Here is an 18,583-nt window from a genome sequence, read left to right as displayed (position 1 = left end):
TTGTTTCTCAATGTGACGCATAGCCCCTGTTGATCATGGGTATGCGACAAGAACCTAGGTACATACGTAAGTCGGCTATCCTCAACATCGTCGGAACGACGGCAAGTTTTCAGCTGAATACATAGAAGTATATTTTACTTTTTTTCATTGCTCTTAGTGGCTGTAAAACCGTATGGCATAACAAACATGTAACTAGAACTTATGGTTTCCATCTCTAACTTGGAATTGTATTGCATTGTACCATTCATTGCATTGTTGGTGAGCCTCTCCCACATGCACTAGTTACCTCAGTATGTAAAAGCGACTTCATAGTCTAGATCCAAGTTAGATTCAGCGCAACTGTAAGAGTAGCCAATCTATAATTTGATCTTGCCCAGATTATTGGCAGATGAGTTCTATTATCGATTACAACTCTAAGCTATCACCAAGTAGCATTAAACGCGGAGGCCTCTTAACGATCTACATATTGGAGGCTTCTGTTGTGGGGATATCCACTTTGCTAGCCGCCATTCACTTGGTCTTCGTGATAGTTCGAAATCTCGACAGCGGTAAGAAATATCTTTGCGGAAGCCGCGGAAGGCTACCTACCTGGATATTCATTCTCGACGGCGCGGTACGGTTCGCGTTTAAACCCAGGGCTTAACCGAGCAATGAATACCTGTATCCTCGGCATCGTTAAGACGACATGGTGTTACTTATTCATTGATTTGATGTCAAGACGCGGTAGCTTGATCCTCAACCATCCTTAGACCTTTGTTATCCAGCCGATCTGCTTTAATACAGAAGGATTGGTCCCGCTAAGGGTTGTTTCTCCGGTAGAGCTACCGGATAAGCCAATTCATTCTATTCCGAGCATTGATTATTCTTTTTCATGTCATTTCCTATGGGCCACGATGGGCTATGTGCACTATCTAGGTCGGGTTGTTGACGACGTACTATATTCTTGTTAGAGACGTGCTGCTATCTCGTCTGCAAGTTCCGTCGAACTTGCCTCGTCATCTGTGTATAGACAAAGGGAGTTCCGTCATTATGAGTCCCTAAAGTAGCACTTGACGACCTGGAGCCACTGGCTAAATTTAGTGTCCGCTTTCCCCAATGCTCTGCTGTCATATCCACTGCCCATCACCTTCTGCTCGAGCCACATTTCCACTTCTGACAGACGGCAATTGACCTCCTGCTCATTTTCCAAGTTTATCCAATACCTTCCTGCCCACTCTATGAAAACAAAGAACCGTCCCATACGTGTCAGCGATCGAAAGGGCAGCAGAATGTCCAAATAGGGTCTCAGCGTCAAATCTTGATCTCTATCCATGGTGAAATTGCCCTCTCCAAATGCTTTACTGGTCACCCTCTGACGACCCTCGTCACGTATGCTGTATCTTGGTGGCTCAAAGCGAGTCATATAGATGGCTATCGTTAAGGCGGGGAGGTTTGCATGGGTTCTAAGGGACTCGGCAATACTCTGCCAGTGAGCGTATGATACGGAATCTGTGAAAGGGACATGCGTCTCAAAAGGTGGACATACTAACTCCAAGTAACGAAGATAAGATAGTGTATCGGGCCTGAGAAACTTCGTGATGAATATAAAGGTTTCGAGTCCAGCTAAGAGGGGTGAGCGGCCCTTCCATATTCCCACGAGCGGCATGATAATTATGCGATTATAGGTATAAAAAACGGCTCGAGAAGATTCACACATGGCTCGGCTAACGAGGAATAAAGCCTGTGGGGGATGCCAGCATCGACAGTGAGGGGAGTAAACACAGTGATCACGCATGCAAAAGCATCCAAGCTCGAAATGATAATCTGAACAACGTTGGAATACACTACGGTCGTAGTATTCCGCAGACCATGCCTCTATAGGAAAATCATAATAAAAGCCACGCTGTGGATTCCACAGGACCTCATTCGTAGGGGTGATTAGATCGGTGTGTTTAGTATCGATTGCTGGAGGTCTTGCGGAAGATCAAGGAACCGGAAAGGCTGATCTAGATGAGTAGGTTTGACTGACACTATGATGGCTGCTTGTCGAACCATGGAGTAGAGATCATATGTGCCGTGTTTATATGTGCTATGATTAAGACGCAGTGAGCAATCCTTGACGCTTCCGGGAAAATTATGAAAAGGCGCCAGCACTTCGGGGACGATACATGTCTGTGAAACTACGTCGCAGATAAAGCGTAAGCTAAGATTCTGAGGATTTGAGTATGTGAGAATATGCTTTGCAGTCTTTTGCCATGCATCAATGCGACTTTTTTGAATAGGCTCCATCTCTACATTGTCCGTATAATTTCCGTGACAGTAGCTTTCGTCCAGGTTAAGATGTACGTATAAGTTGGTCAGCTTGTAACAAGCATGAGGAGTAATATTGCCAAGAATACGGAGGCCATCATCTACGGCCCGGTGAGGAACGAGTAAGAAATTCTCGGAGTAGATTACAGCACTGACTTCGGCATAGACGGCCTTGCAAGTCTGAAGAAGGTAGAATGTGAAATGGAGCCTATCACACCAGTCGCAAGGGTCACTTTCGAATATTTTATTTTGATGATTTTCCCCTTCAAGGTCATCGTGAGGTTGTTTTAATGAGTGTATGTAGATTGATTTTCCGCTGGGGAGACCTGCATAATGATAAATTCGCCGTCGGACGGGAGCTGGGAGATCCAGGAATGTCCTATTATGTGTGCAGGTCGTCCGACCAAGCCAATGGCATATTCTTTCTTGGTCCATGACCATAATATGACCGAAAGGCAAATATTGATTAAGTTAGGCAATAGGAGCATATAAGAAAAAGCACAAGTCAGTGCGACTCGAAGCTAGAGTGGTAGGTAATTTATAAAGGCGCTGTACCTCCACAAGGATGGTGGGCACTCAAACAAGCCCAAACCAGACACGACGTTTCCAGGTAACAAGCCACGTTTTACAACTGTATATTAGATAGAGTCAGACGTACAGGGCCTTACAATTATAATTCCGAATAATTAACTACTAGGTATTTACTAGTATAAATTTGTAAAATATGTTACTGCTTAACTTAATGTACCTATATAGGATCATTGCGGTATTCAAACAATTTGATCCTCTAGGTCAGTTCTTCAGACCAGATACCCCGCACCCTACGGTGTCATTTCCAAACGATTACCGGTCTTAAAGCCGTATTAGATGAACTAAAATAGAGGCTGATAGTTATCGTAGAGTCTTCATATATTTCCTTAATCATTCATACCGGCGTAGTTAACGTGAAGTTATGAAAGTAATGCATTTGTTGGAATAGTGTGAATACAGAAGGATACCTGTTCAACATGGCCAATATCAATCTGATAGAGGAAATGCGAGGGGTAGTCAGTTCGGCGATTGATCGCGCAGATCAAGACTTGAGAAAAAATATTAACCAAGAATTACACCAACATCCCGAAATAGCATATCAAGAAGTGTTTGCACACGATACAATCACTCGATTTCTTCAGGATCGAGGCTTTGCCGTTAAACGCAGTACTTAAATCTACCAACGAGCTTCGAAGTCGAGATTGGCTCTTCTGGACGACTTGTGGTAATCTGTGCTGAATACGATGCACTACCTCAGATCGGTCATGCCTGTGGCCACAACTTAATCGCAACATCATCTATTGCCGCCTTTCTCGGCGCTGCTGAGGCTTTGAAGGAGAGCGGTGCTGCTGGAAGAATCCGAATACTAGGCACTCCTGCCGAAGAAGGCGGTGTGGAAAAGTAAAACTACTCGATGCCGGGGCATTTAAAGATAATATTGCAGCAGCCATCATGGCTCATCCAATGCCTAGTCATCAGATATCCGGATCTAATGCGTCACATACATATGACGGTCTAGCAGGATTAAAGATGATAGCGAGTCATAAGTTTCGCACCGAGTTTCGTGGGAAAACAGCACACGCTGCCGGTGAACCGTGGAATGGTGTTAATGCCCTTGATGCGGCCGTCGCAGCATATAGCAGTGTCGGACTTCTTCGTCAACAAATCCAACCCGATGAACGTGTCCATTCCGTAATTGAGGTCGGCGGGACGGTGCCCAACGTAATTACAGCCTACACGCGTATGAACTGGAACGTTCGAAGTCCAACTATTGCTGGAGCTGATAAATTGCTTGCCCGTGTGAAAGCGTGCATAGAAGGAGCAGCCACTGCAACTGGCTGTGAGCTCAATTATATCATGTAAGTTTTCTGGATGCATGCGAATATCATAGCTGACAGAAGTAGAGCACCGACTTACGCAAACTTGACGGCAAATAAGGCTCTTTGTGAGGCATATGCGGATGAGATGGGGCGGATTGGGGATAAAATTATATTACGGAACGAGAAGCCCGTAACGGCGTCAACGTATGGGTAACGTCTCTCATATTGTACCGAGCTTCCACGGCGCATTCGCAATATCAGCGCCACCGAACACTTCGCTCCATAATCCCGGGTTCACCGCGGCGGCTAGCACCGACGAAGCTCATGAAAAGGCCCTACGATGTGCGAAAGGGATGGCGATGCTCGCCGTTCGGGTACTTTTAGATGAAGAACTCGCTTCTAAGGCTGATTATGACTTTCAGCATAACCACGAGTGGTGAATGCACAATTGAATGGGTCTTCAGATACCTGTAGAAACATGTCCTATAATACAATTAAATCAATGTAGTTATTGTAGTATCTTTTAATAATGACTCCAAAACTTATTATCCGTTGACATTTATAATAGTTCAAGTAACACTACCCCCCGTACTACTTCTTACAGTGATGCGGCGTACCCGAGAGTCTGGATCAAAACCGCCCCCCCTTTTCGCATTTATCATTAAGGGGTTATTCCAGCAATAATTTAGGAAGGATATATGATGTTATACATCTTCTTATACCATTCATACTAGTATATGCATATCCTAATACTATCTCTTTTATATCAAAACCCGTACGCTTTCAGCATTGGATCCTGGAGAAACCGCTGCATGGTTTCCTTCTCTAAGCATACGCTAATATCAAAATCCCCCGTATCGGCAATGTCCATGACCTGGACGAGCCCATCCATGCGCGGCATTACGCCTTGCACATACCGAGCTAGTTTATTCATCCCGCAGAAGTCAACCTCGTATGCCTGTGCTCGTACCCATGAAGTAACGAGTGTATGTTTGGAGCCGAGGAAGGCTTGCCATAGGCGCTGTGGGCTAACCTCGTAAGCTGCATCATGAATATATGCAGACACAGCCTCGGGAGTGAATAGGGACATCGTATGTCTAATCGAACCAGCAATTGAACCGATTGTTGCAGTGCTCACTTCAGAGCCGGGTTTAGCAACATAACCCAACAAGATCGGAGATCCAGAGAAGGTATCTGGTAGTGGCGGGTTGACCCGATTGCGAACCCCGAGGGTGATGTCAATATATACCTGATCTTGAAACTTCTCAAGCTGCCTTGCGCGGTTGATAAGAATCCAGATGTGCGCCAAAGTAGCGTCAAGCCGCGAGACGCGGTGCCCTCTCAGGGACTCGGAAGGCTATTCTCTGCAGCTTTCTTCAACGTGATAATGGTTTCCGCCTTGAAGCGGATTTGCACATGTTCCACGGGAGAAGCCATATCCCACGTTGGCCAAGGTGGAAAGGAGGAAGGGCTTAGCTCTGAGCGAGCCAGTTCCTCCGGTGATGGTCTCGTCCCAAGTGTTGACGCTTCGGCCCAGGAAGGATATCCCGGTGCATCTTTAGCCCACCAATCGTATCTATGCATGGGTAGAGCCCTCGCCATCCTAACTTTCTCTGGATCTGGCCCTGTAGGGATGAGATGGGCGCGCTGATCCAGCTGCGAGGGTTCGAATAACGGTACAAGATGCTTTTCCTCGCCGGATCCGTTACTTCCAAATAGATATCGCGACTGCGCTGCCCAGGCATGAGCGAATTGCATAAGACACATAGCATCGGAGAGACAATGTGTAATCTTGATGCTGATCGCAAATCCACCGCATTTGAAGCTCGTTAATTGGATAGTAACGCCAGGCAGGCCCTCAAACTCCGACAAGCTCGAGAATGCAAGTTTCGTTTTGGCGAGGAGGTCATCCTGAGGGAAATCCGTCGCATTCCACACTTGTTTAGCAGCTAGTCGTTCCTCTTGGCTTGGTACTATAGCACTAAGCTCCCGGCTATCCTCTACAATTGTCAATTCCACTCCAGGATCTCCCGGGCTGCCGTATACAACCACCGGCCGACCGATATACCGAGGATTGACATCTCCTTTCACAAGTTCCTCTGATGCCCATCGGAGCTGGCCTGCGAAATGTGGGTAGTCGTCCAGGGTCTGCCTAAGCGCTTTCTCCAACCGTTCGAATAAAATAGGATCATGCGAATCAGCGTTTTCTGCTCGATCGTAAAGCCAGATTGCGCCGCATGCTGCAAATCGCGTGACAGATGCGTCAAGAATAGACAATTTCGTAGTTGTTATCTGTTTTGGACCGTTCAGGGGGAAGACCCTCTTTGTATTTTGAATTTGATCTGCTGATTCCGTCATGACACTCCGGCTCTTCAACCTCGTCTCCAAATATTGTCAGAAAATTGTGCTCTAAGTCTTTTCCTGGGGTAAGATCCAGCTTTCTAGTGTCGGCGTTAGACTTTCATTTCTTCTACCCGCGTAGCTAAAATGACACTGTTCGTTTGTTGCGATATGATTTAAGAGGGTTGGCAGTGCCTATAAGAGCACTGCCTTACTTATATGCCCTGAATAGGGGTCCGCTATTGAGTCTAGTTGAGTATAAGAAATCCGCCTTAGGAATGCCGTAAGAACGATAAATGAACCCCTATTGGGAAAGCTATTGATCGGATATGATCGGGTATGATTCATAATGATTCATAATGATCTGTGGCTGTGCCGTAATCCATAACCAAATATCCATATCCTACCATCGTCGTCCTCCGCCACAGGACGAGTGGGTACTTACTTCTGACGGTAGAAAATTCCATGGTATCTTAGCCAATTAAAATTCAGCAAAGTTGCAATATATTCTATTTAGGAAGAGACCCCATGGAATCTATCCATTCACAATATCAAACGTAGAAGAAATTCCTTTATGCTAACCAAATCACTGGCCTCTTTCGCCTACGGACCTCTCCCGTACTTATCGGTAGCGGACCGAGACCCCCTGCGTAGAATTAAGAACTGCTACTGTATTTCTTTTCAAGCTTGGTAGTATATGTATTAGGTTAGGTGTAGTACCAAAGGCCCCTTTATAATGATAATCACTATTAGATGTTTAAGTTGCCTATCATTTGGACGAAGACAACCTATCGAAGCCCCGGTGTACGTACCAGCAACATTCGAAACCACACTCTATGCTAGTGCCGAGTTAGTATAGGTACCGGGAGTTGAATATAAGAAAGTGATAGAGTGTGATTATATTTGGTTTCGTAAATTTCCGATACCAATCCTCAGCTAAGAGGTAGGTATGTAGGCCGCTAGGCTTCTTCAACCTCTACGGTTTTTGTCATATTTCGACTATATCATTTACACAATTCAGAGTGATATAGCATATCGAAATATCTAGGAAATTTTTGCATGCTTATTTATTTTGATACACATATCCATAATTTCAGTTACAGCCAAGCTTTAGCACACACTCGGCCCTACCGATAGAGCCTCCGCAACCTGCTTGGCCACTACATCATGGATAGGATACGTTGGATGCAAATTGTTAAGCCAGAAATATTCGTTTACGGCAACTCCACAGCTAGGGGTAAACGTGTCGTCATCGGGCGTGCCACTGGGATTATTAATACTTCGCTCAAATACAGTACAAATCAATCGTTCGGCGCTCTTGGGGGGGTATATCTTACTTTTGATACGCGTTGCAATAACCTGTGGTATTCTTAAGGCCAGCAGTTTCTTCGTATGTGCTTGGCTTATCCAAAACCTCTGCAAAGCTCTTGTTTGAGTCGTAAACCCAAACGTTGACTTCGTCTGTATGATTGCTCTTCAATGTAGCGGCTGTATCCGATACGCGTTTGTTCCAATCTGCTATCGCTTCTTTCTCCGTTTCCACAGATTCTTTGCCCTGGCCAACAGTTAATGGGCTGCGGTCCACAGGCGGAACGTTGATAAAGACGAAATTTCTGGCGCCACTGTCATAGAGCTGATTAACTAGGCCCGAGTAAACATCGAAAATCTTAGTGTATAAGGGACCCGAGGATTCTGGTCCAGACCCATACGAGTTACCAACATCGTTGATACCAATCCAGAAGGCAAAGATGGAGTCGGCACCCGTCCATTTAGGTGCGGAGGGAGCTTTGGCAGAAGTTCCCGTGTAGCCCGGGATAAACTCTTCTTCTACCTGTTGCTTAACAGATAAGACGGTAGGCATATAAGGCTTAACAAGATCTGAGTCGACAGTCGCACCTCCGTAAGCTAGATTGTAAGTTTGTAAAAGCGACTGATTATATTTGACGGTTAGATATCCAACCCAGTTAGGCCCATTCGACGACGTCCACCCCGGATATTGAGGGTTTCCAAATGGATTAGAAGGTGAAGGAGCGGTCTGCGTATAGTTGAATCCTATGAGTGAATGTTAGGACCGGTCCCCTTAGGTCAGTTAATTTTTCTTTCAGTACCTGTCTGTGTGTAGCTATCCCCACTAGAAATAAGTTAGTATTTTCTATGAAGAATCTGATCAGAAACGCTAACAAGATGAAGGCATGCTTGATATCCTTCCAACCCGTCCATTCTGTCGTCACAGCACACCCCTTTCTCGCCGAGGGCGCGCGTACGTACTCGTCGCAAGACATGCTAACGTTGCAACTACAAAGTGGGCCATTTCTTGGTATCCTAATGATAATATACTACTGGGCCTGCTCTGCTTGGTTGAATCTAAGTCACTAATCCGATGACTAAGTCTCCTAACCGAACATTCGTGGTAGGCTTAGGATAGACCCTGGCGTCGACTAATGAGTGGAATGGAATTGGGTTTGAAAACCACAGGAACCAAGCTATGAGACGTTATATATCGGAGGACTTATTTTAGAACTCGTGTAAGACATCTTTATAAATAGATATACTTGGAATTGGGGGCGGCCCTTTCGCTGCATTCAGCATTTAACAGCACGGAATGAATTTTGGTACCTATCATAGTATGGTCTGATTCGATACTAGCCATCTATACTTCATCGCTAAGCGATTTAATACACGAATTGCAGTTCCATGGTGGAATGGTTTCGGTGTTAGCACGCCCATCCACCAACACAAAAGTTGGGAAGACGGGGCGTCGAGCGCCGCCCTTTCGAATCTAGCATCAAATTCCGATGTGAGTTCCCACTTTCAAATCCAATTAAAGATGAGAAGGTCGCAATTCAAGGCTACCTCTTAAGCCTATACGGAGGTAGAGGTTCCGAACCACGATGGGATAGGTAGGTTAGGAGCACACATCGAAGTTATGCTGCTACGCCGGTCAAGAACTCTATCCGAGCTTCGCATAAAGGAAAGCTAATATCTTAGTCGGAATGGAAGAAATAATTCCCCGGAAAAGTTGCTGATGAATACATTCATTGATTTTGTACTATGCGTACCATCCTACTATTTCAGGTTTTCGATACTAAATCAAACAAGCTTGAGAACAGCAGAACTACTACTACCTATAGTACTATAGACCAGGTCCAAGTTATAATATTTTAAGTTCCTCACATGTAAATAGAGAGCTTTATTCTTAGCATCCGAAAAATAATGTAAAGAAATAGTACACTTTCTGACGACAGTGGCGTGACTCAGCTTTGCGATCGTTACCTTGATGTACGATGTCGAATGCCCCTGTATTTACCACAATTTAATCAATGTCTTAAGTATTTTAAGTCGTGCTACCTGACACCTCTAATAGTAAGAAGCTAATTACGCCACGGAGGCCTACGTGAGAGTAAAACATGATGGTAGAAAGTTATTGGAGGCTTATGAACGCCATTAAATTGCGACTGTATCTCAAAACAAGCCAATTATAAGATGCATTGCTGCGGAGTAACTAATATGAGGGAGATATATAGCTGTAATTGGTTCCGTAATAGGTACTTACCTATGGAAAGATTTAATAAAGTTACGTAGACTTTATATCAAGGGAATAAATATATTTATCCACCTACTATTATTAAACATGGCTTATATTCCCTTTACGATGGATTTCGTTAACCCGCCTACCTTCCACTGCTATCAAGTACTAGCTATCTCGATAGGAATATGGGTGCTATACCAAACACTCATCACAATCTATAACATATCCCCTTTGCACCCCTTAAGCCATATCCCTGGACCGGTGTTGGCAAGAGCTACATATTTACCGGAGTTCTATTATGACTTAATAAGAACCGGCCGCTATACAAAACAAATTCAGATTATGCACAATAAATATGGTAAATGACAGTGTCGGAAAGGCACCCTATAATACTACTACTGACAGACTATTCCAGGGCCTATCGTTCGCATAAGTCCTAACGAGACACACTGCAACGACGTGGATTTTATAGACGAAATCTACGCTACATCTAATCGTAAACGGGAGAAACCACTACACTTTGTCCGCGGTTCAATGTTTGGTGAATGCGCGTTTGATACTATCGATCACGATCTACATAAGATTCGACGCACGGTAATAGCTAAATATTTCACGCGGGGAATGGTCAACCAATCAGAGAAGGATATACATCAGTTAACACAGACTCTCTGCAACAAGCTATTGATATCACCTAACGATCCGATCGATATCATTGAAGCTTATAATTGCTATACTGCAGATTCCATATGCTATTACCTCTTTGGTGAAGGCTTCGGTTTTTTGAATCAGAAGGGGTGGTCTTTAAACCTTCACCATAACATTCGTTCCGTAGGCATAACCAGGTTTATATTCCGCTTCTTTCCTGTCTTTGCGAAGCTTTTAGATCTTAGTTATCAGTTTGTCAAGCCTCTATTCTTAGAACCGTCTAAACCAGTCTCTCTAACAAAACACTAGTTTTATTAATTATGTCCTTCCCGATGATATTAGATTTCTTTTCCGAACGTTCAAGGTTGAGTTGCCAAATCGTATTCAAAACATACGTACTGAGATCGACTCGGGAATTATAAGAGACCGGCCTACTGTCTTTGGCTCCTTATTACGGCTAGAACCCGAGCAGCGGAAACATCTGAATTTTACCGACGAAGCTGCATTGATCACCAATGCTGCGTCGGGGACCACAACCTGGGCATTAACCGTTATTACGTATCATATTCTAAACAAGCCAGAGATACTAGCAAATCTAACACAAGAGCTTAATAAAATCGTGGATGACCCCCAGCACCTGCCTCCTCTTAGTCTGCTTGAAAGCCTTCCCTATCTTGCAGGAGTTATCCAAGAAGGTCTACGCCTTTCTTACGGTAATATAGGTTCCCTTTACTTCTATTTTTCTCTGTCGTTTAGAAAAGTAGTTAGAAGTAGCTGACAGATAGTTGAAACTACTTGTAGGTGCGGCGGGTCGCTCACCACGTGTTCCGATTGATGAAGATCTAATATATGGAGAATGGAAGAAGAAACCAGTGAGCTATGTCATCCCTAGAGGCTACGCTATTGGCATGTCGTCTTTTATTATCCACCACAACGACGATGTATTCCCCAATTCGCATTCATTCGTTCCCGAGAGGTGGCTTGACTCCAAAAGTAGAAAAATACTGACTCGTCATATGTTTGCATTTTCGAGAGGTGGTCGAAATTGTTTGGGGATGAAGTAAGCTGCTCTCACTGTCTATTCTAAGCCTATTATCAACTGCTAACAGGCACATTCTCGATAAGCTTTGCATTGTGTGAGCTTTATATGGCAGTGGCCGCACTCACGCTGCGTGTTTTCCCACGAATGCATCTTTTTCAAACGACGGAAGAAGATGTAGCTTACGACTATGACATTTTCTCGCCCATGCCAAAAGCTAGTAGCAAAGGTGTGCGAGTAGTTCTCACGGCTATTTGAAAGCGATTTTTTCTCTTTTATTCTAACGTAGCTATTTTATTTATTTAATTATTTTTAATATGAGATGGAAGCTATATAGAAATATTTTACGCATTATGTGAGCTGATTTATATCAGGGGCTAGGAGGTATATGGTTGAATCAAGGATAGGCGTTGGAACTGTCCAGGGCATGTCTTCTGAGTCTCCTTGTGTAAGTTTTTTGGAAGATGATTTCGAAGAAGGTGATTTGGATTTTTTTTCGTATGAGTAAGATCGATATTGCGTGAGTTGTTACGTGAATGTCTTTTGGATGTTTAGGGGTCTATAGTGACTATTAAATTTAGAGGGGAAAGCGATAAATGAACAGTATAAATCGTACGACAGCGCTGTTTTAAGGCATAAATATAACTTGTAAAAAAAGAAATCTGCTTACGAATTGGCTAATAGAAGTAGTTGACTTAGGTTAGGTACATTTTACATTTAACAAGCTTGCTCGATTTTTCTTTGCTTTTTATCAAAAGGTAATTATCATGAGTCCATCTCTACCCCTTTTGGGTACGTACCTTAGGTAGGTACTTATTATATGATAGATCATTTATTTCCTTATCACAACGTCGAATTTCCTCCTTATGCCCAACTTCGGAAGGTTTATTGCCGTTGCCCTTCCAATAGATAGGTCGATTAAATATCTTTATTATTAGTTGATATGATGAAACATCACCGCAACTCGAAGTTGTCGAGAGACTCGAATATTGCCCTTATAGCTGAGTCGATACAAACACCGCGATTCCGTAAACGATTGACACGTCGCACGCCCATTCGATCTGCATCCCGCTTCGTTCCTCAAGACCCCAACGAAACACCAGAACATCATTTTCCTCTTCAAACTATTTCCTCGCGATTTGCCCAATCTCGCTTCATCAACCGCTACGATAGCCGTGAGATATTGATTCTTGTTGACGGAAGTTGCGTCAACAATGGAAGCAAGGATCAGATTGCTAAGCCGTCTTCCGGTGGATGCAGTTTCACATTTAAAGGGCCAGGAAGATATGGATCCGAAGTAGAGTATCCTTTCAAGGATGCTCATTATAATGACGGTGGGATGGTTGGATTTCCTCTGGAGAAGTGCGGACCTGGAGGCGAAAGTTACGATGCAACAAGTAACAGGGCAAAACTTAGGGCAGTAATTGCAGCACTCGAATTCCGCGACTGGCAAGAAGAAGGATGGCAGCGCATCGTCGTCGCGACAGACCTGAAATATGTTGTCGATGGTGGTGCAATAAGCCATCTACCAACCTGGGTTCGACGCGGTTGGCGGACTAGCAAGTTCAAGAAAGTAGCTAACCGAGACCTATGGGAAGAACTCCACGGCGTCATTGAGAACTTGCAAAGAAGTGGTACCTCGATTTCATTCTGGCTGCTTCGTTCGGGAAGCTTGGCTAAGACCAGGTCAGCACTGGTACGCGAGACCAAAAAAGCCGCCAGAGAGACTGCTAGAGAGCATATTGATGAAATTGCGCTGGAATTTACGAGGCTATGCGGCATCATGTTATAAGGCCATACTGTTTCGATTTGGGAAGTTTCACAAGGCCTGTGTATCTGATTTGATATGGCAAGCATCAAAAGAGAGAAACACCAGATGCAAATACAGTTTCTAGGAGCTTGGGAAAATCCTAACCAGTGCCTGGCTTTAGGTATTCTAAAGCTAGTAGATCTAGTTAGTATGAAGGTGAAATAAGAGGTGGTTGGGGTAATGAAGGAGAAGCTCTGTGCACACAAGCTTGTTAGAGCATATAAGCATAATCTTCATACATGGAATGCTTTATAGCTTGTGTATTTTATATTCATTTATTATCTCTATATGATCTTAGATGATCTATCAGCAAATTAGACCTCTCTAATAGGACCTTTGTAATGGTTCTTCGCCCGGAGCGGATACCATACAATAGAGAACAATATAACAACAAAAAAGGGTAGAACGCTCCAATTGGTCGTCTCCGCCGTCGGATTGTTTGTCTGGGGCCAGAAGGACCAGAATAACGTTACCACATTATATACGCAAGCAAATATATTATTGATAGTTCCCAATGGTTCGGGAATTCGCCAAGGTCCCCAACCAACTTCTTGATCAGGGTCCTCTGTTTCTCCCGAGTAGGGGCGCATCGTCCCTGTAGTACGGCGCCAAAGAAGAAGACCGCAGGGAATCATGTAGGAAGCAAACAGAGCAGCTACCGATAAGGAGCACAAGGCCTGAAGGGCGACGGCGGATCCAAGCGCAATTAATGATAAGAGCACTGTGACAGCGAAGGTGATAAAAATCGCATTCGTCGGGAGGGTGTTCTTGGTGAGCTAATATACTAAGTCAGCAAACATGAAATCAAATCTAAGGGGCATCTATTAATTAGATACATACCTTCACCAGGTGATTTGAAAATGGAACACCTTTATCCCGAGAAAAAGACCAGAGCATGCGTGCCGTCGAGGCATATATACCAATGCTGCCCGCCACAGTCAAGGCGAAGATGACGCCTGCCATGAGGCAAGCACCTGTAGTCGACTTAACCGCAGAATCAGCGATCTGAGGAGGAGAGGGTAGAACATGGTATCAACAGCTGCCACTGTACACGGTTTACTGTTAGTCATTGTACTTAGGCAATCATAGAGGTATGGAGTGTCCATAGAATTATAATGTGACTCACTTGCTGCATCTAAGTCGCTGATACAAAACACCATAGCGATAGCCATACCCAACGCAAGTGCTCCATTAATAAGAACCGTATACATCAACGCCCGAGGAACTACTAGGGGAGCCGATTGTATCTCTTCGGACATATGAACAGCACAATCAGCTCCCACTATAGCCGTCGCAAGTGTCGGGAACCCAACAAAGAAAGCCATTGTCTGCGTAGGCCAGTTTCCATTGTTGAGGAACGTTGAAAAAACAAAGCTTGGTTCGTTATGAGGTGCAAAATACACCACTTCATCAACTAAGTCAGCAATGACTTCCTCAAAGTTTCATGAGTTTTATAATTCTCTCTAAAGCAGTAACTCTTCATCAGGATCGATTGGAAAGTTTGACTCCTAAGAGAGACTAGATGGCAGGGGAAAGGGAACTTCTCGTTGGTACGTACTTGGAACCAAAACTCCGAAGAAGCCGGTCAGATGGAGAATAAGAATAAAAGCCTCCAACTTTGCCAGTATACGGCTCGTGGTAGAATTCACGAATGTGGTAAAAAGAGCAAAGGCCCATATGAGCAGTACGGTGTGCCATGCCAAAGGTACATATGTTGGGTTAGCTAAGACAATGATGCCTTGTAGAAGAGTCGCGACAAGATAACTGCACATAACAGAAATTGCTTGCCATGCTAATGTTGTAAGCCAGGCAGTCATGTATGATAAGAAGGTTGAGCATGACTTTGGACCTAGCATCGAAACCCAGTGGTACTACGTAGTAAACGGAGTTAGTGGATGATCTGACCGAAGACGCTGTAAAATCTCTTCTTACATTGACCACCAGCAGTCGGTGCTATCGAAGCCAATTCAGCTAACGTCGCATACATGGAAATAACCCCAATCCAATTGACTACAAGCCCCCATATAAGACCTGATGGTCCACTGATTCGGTTAGTATTTGTTGAGCATCTTGACAGCGTTCCATTAGAACTACCACTAAGTAAACTTACCCTATGATAAGACCTGGAACACTTGTCAGGAGAATGCTTTCCCAAGAGCATAATGCTGAACAGGAGAAGCCGAGAATTGACATGAACCCAAAACTTCGAGTCAGCACTGGCCGCTTCCCAAGCCGCCGTAGGACGGCATCGTCATCGTAATTGTCACGCTTGCGAAAGCTTGATGACGATTCGTCATGGAGAAGATTCCCGACGTTAAGCTCAAGCTCGTCTTTGGACATAGCGATTGATATGAGCAAGGATACGCAATACCCTGAATACGGAACGATAATGACTGCGCGAAGAGAAAACCGATTATATCGGGGCCCAAGTGGGACGACAATAGGTCGAACTGAAGATCGACTTCGGTTGTCTAGTTGTGGAGAAAAGAACGTGATGGAGGTGAGACTGAACAGACTGGATAGGACAGAACGCGACCCCCCCTTCGAACACGCTCTATTAGGCCAGCTGAACTTCACCCGGGATTGCCCCCCGAAAAGTGGCTGCTTGGCCCGAGTAGAACAGTGAGTGGAATACCTGGACAGTGAGGCACAGGGCTAGGGGGCGATAAGCGAAAAGCACGCAACCAAACAACGTAAGGGAGTGGCCTGGGTGTGGCCAAACCCTCTGGTGCAAAGACACGGCACAGCATGGCAAGGATGCAACATCACATCCCCGCACTCGGTGTGTTTCTGATCCTCCCAAGAACCCGTTACGTTTATGTAAACAAGACCTACATATGTAGGCGTATTGAGCGAACCAATCGGTCTGCTTGAAACCCTGATAATAAACCGACATTATTAAAGCGTCAAATCTGACTTCAGAAAGCTATCATCGTCATCTGTGTTATCGATATAAGTCCTACTTCGTAATCTTTACTCTACTGTTTCTTACTCACGAAATCTTGCAATCTATTAATAGTTGATCACCGTGTGTCACCATTTAGTCGGCGATCGCGTCTAGTTTATGTAATGATATCTACGGGACGTAATTCGGTTCTGATCCAGTGTTGTTAGCTTACATTCTCAATAACGAAAGCTCTTACGATGATGCTCTATTGGTGGCGTCGATATTAAGATATGGCATTATCCCTGAGTATTTCGTCTTTCACGTTTCCAGCTATGATCGATCTTGTATTGTGGACTAAGGTAAGGAAGTAGATATCCCTATACAATGTCTTAGTGATCTTACTCACGATGCACTTCTTCAGAGGGACAGCAGACAACAGCTTATCATTGACCATATAATTCATAGCAATATCCTAAGTTCCCGGAACCATTCATCGGTTGGTGACGCCTTTGCACCTAAGCCCGCGACCCATCATACTCGTCAGACCATAATCCCAAGTAGTCGATTTCCTAATTCCGTCGCTCGTGTTCCGCATCAACGACTGGTCCGGCGGTAATGATCACATCCGAAGTAAATCCACCGCGGATCTCTTTCTTGCCATCGCGGGCCCCTAAATAGTGTAAGCCCAAAAGCAAAATCTGTGATAGACTGAAGAATAAATACCTAGGGGGCTTGCAGATGCGACGGTGCTGAGTCCCAGAAATGCCGTGATGAAAGCCTTGTAAAGCATTTTGAAGTAGGTGGATGATATATTGGTATGAGCGTAGTTTATTCAGACAGTATTGTATTGTTGTCTATGAAACTAAAAACCCACCTCTCTTGACAGGCTGGCCGACTGTCGGTAATTTATAAGATGAACAGTCTGATATCAGATGAAAGGAGCACCCCCACTAATTGATATACAAGTCAGATGCAACATCGTTAGGACTACGATCACACAAGAGATCAGGATTACGAAATATGATTGGCTTAGTCGCATCTAGCAAAACAAGCACAGTCCTACGTAGGAAATTAAAAATTCAATATCACATCCGCCACTTTACAGGGTATTTTACATTGCCGGCGGCTGTATCGAGCGGTGAATGCCGTAGGACCCTCAAGCGGGGTGTTGAGTTAACTGTCTGAGCCATGGGTCGTGCATATCTGCAATAGGTAGTGGGATGATAATCTTATAGGCGCCCGAATGGTATAGGTTACATTCAAAAGATGATGCACATACATATATGCAAACATGCAGACATGTTGACTAGAACCAGATCTGACGCTTGCGTATCCCAGTGGGTCATAGCGTAACGAAGTCCTGCATATCTATATCCGTCGTACGACCTGTAAAAGTCATAAGGCTGAGTGGGATTCCTCCGTCTTATATTAATCGATGAACTAGGCTCTCTTTCTTACCTAACTTCAAGAGTTTCTCGCGTTCTGCTAGCAATCATCATGGAGAAAGGCTCTACAGAATCTCGAGATCGCCTTCTCGGTGAAACAGAGTACATCGATGCAAAGTTCAGGAACTCTGAAGGGTCTAAGCCATCAATACGTCGATGGATACGCAATAATGCCCTTCTACTTGTGATATTTGTACTTCTGCTATACATCGCCATTGTCCTGACCATTGACTCTGCGGCGAGATTCAGGACGCAAGATCAATGCCTCGGAGCGGATAAACACTTTAGTATGGGTTGTCTTATATTCTAATACGAATTTCTACTAATACTGTATAGGGTTACCTGGGGACGCTGTACGGTATGAAGAGAAGCAAGAATGGTATACCCTTCGGGAACCTTGGAACAAGGAGCCATCAGACGAGCTTGATGATCAATGGGAAGACTTATTATATGGTTGGTATCTCACAAGCCAGTGTCTTATGGATATAACTATACTGAAATTTCCTAGCGTTGAATATCAGGGTTTCCCCTCATGAAATGGAACGACTTGGTTCAAACCTCACGAATCGCATCCAAGTTGACGGTGGGGATTATCTTGGCGTTATGGGTGTATACCATCATCTCCATTGCCTGAATAACCTACGGAGGATAGTTCATTGGGATTATTATGAGTCCCGTGTATCAGATCTGGGTTCTACAGGTCCTTTGGGAAAGGGACACTCAGGTAAGCCAATTGATCCCCGACGTCA

The 18,583-nt window shown here is 44.4% G+C and overlaps 4 protein-coding genes across 4 annotated transcripts; 3 read left to right on the top strand and 1 right to left on the bottom strand.

Annotated features, from left to right (window-relative positions):
- Positions 1 to 3,849: 3,849 nt before the first annotated feature.
- On the top strand, positions 3,850 to 4,579 carry GL218_03006 (Peptidase M20 domain-containing protein 2; the record flags this gene model as incomplete). Its single annotated transcript, XM_033579551.1, has 3 exons — positions 3,850 to 4,178; positions 4,224 to 4,337; positions 4,375 to 4,579. 3 exons carry the CDS (start codon positions 3,850 to 3,852, stop codon positions 4,577 to 4,579), a joined length of 648 nt encoding a protein of 215 aa, XP_033437387.1.
- A 901-nt stretch (positions 4,580 to 5,480) lies between these two features.
- On the bottom strand, positions 5,481 to 8,761 carry GL218_03005 (uncharacterized protein; the record flags this gene model as incomplete). The annotated part of the gene is made up of 5 exons (XM_033579550.1): positions 5,481 to 6,431; positions 7,611 to 7,743; positions 7,817 to 8,531; positions 8,588 to 8,610; positions 8,661 to 8,761. The coding sequence occupies 5 exons, from the start codon at positions 8,759 to 8,761 to the stop codon at positions 5,481 to 5,483; spliced, it is 1,923 nt and encodes a 640-aa protein (XP_033437384.1).
- A 1,589-nt stretch (positions 8,762 to 10,350) lies between these two features.
- GL218_03004 (Trichodiene oxygenase) lies at positions 10,351 to 11,950 on the top strand (the record flags this gene model as incomplete). Its single annotated transcript, XM_033579549.1, has 5 exons — positions 10,351 to 10,366; positions 10,424 to 10,904; positions 10,963 to 11,366; positions 11,455 to 11,713; positions 11,779 to 11,950. 5 exons carry the CDS (start codon positions 10,351 to 10,353, stop codon positions 11,948 to 11,950), a joined length of 1,332 nt encoding a protein of 443 aa, XP_033437385.1.
- A 685-nt stretch (positions 11,951 to 12,635) lies between these two features.
- GL218_03003 (Ribonuclease H) lies at positions 12,636 to 13,484 on the top strand (the record flags this gene model as incomplete). Its single annotated transcript, XM_033579548.1, has 1 exon — positions 12,636 to 13,484. The coding sequence occupies one exon, from the start codon at positions 12,636 to 12,638 to the stop codon at positions 13,482 to 13,484; it is 849 nt and encodes a 282-aa protein (XP_033437390.1).
- Between the last annotated feature and the right edge of the window lie 5,099 nt (positions 13,485 to 18,583).

The sequence above is a fragment of the Daldinia childiae genome (genome assembly GCF_008694065.1).
Source record: "Daldinia childiae strain JS-1345 chromosome Unknown Scaffold3, whole genome shotgun sequence".
Classification (NCBI taxonomy): Eukaryota; Fungi; Ascomycota; class Sordariomycetes; order Xylariales; family Hypoxylaceae; genus Daldinia; species Daldinia childiae.
The sequence above is the reverse complement of the archived record's forward strand: the minus strand, read 5'-3'. Positions and strand labels throughout refer to the sequence as shown.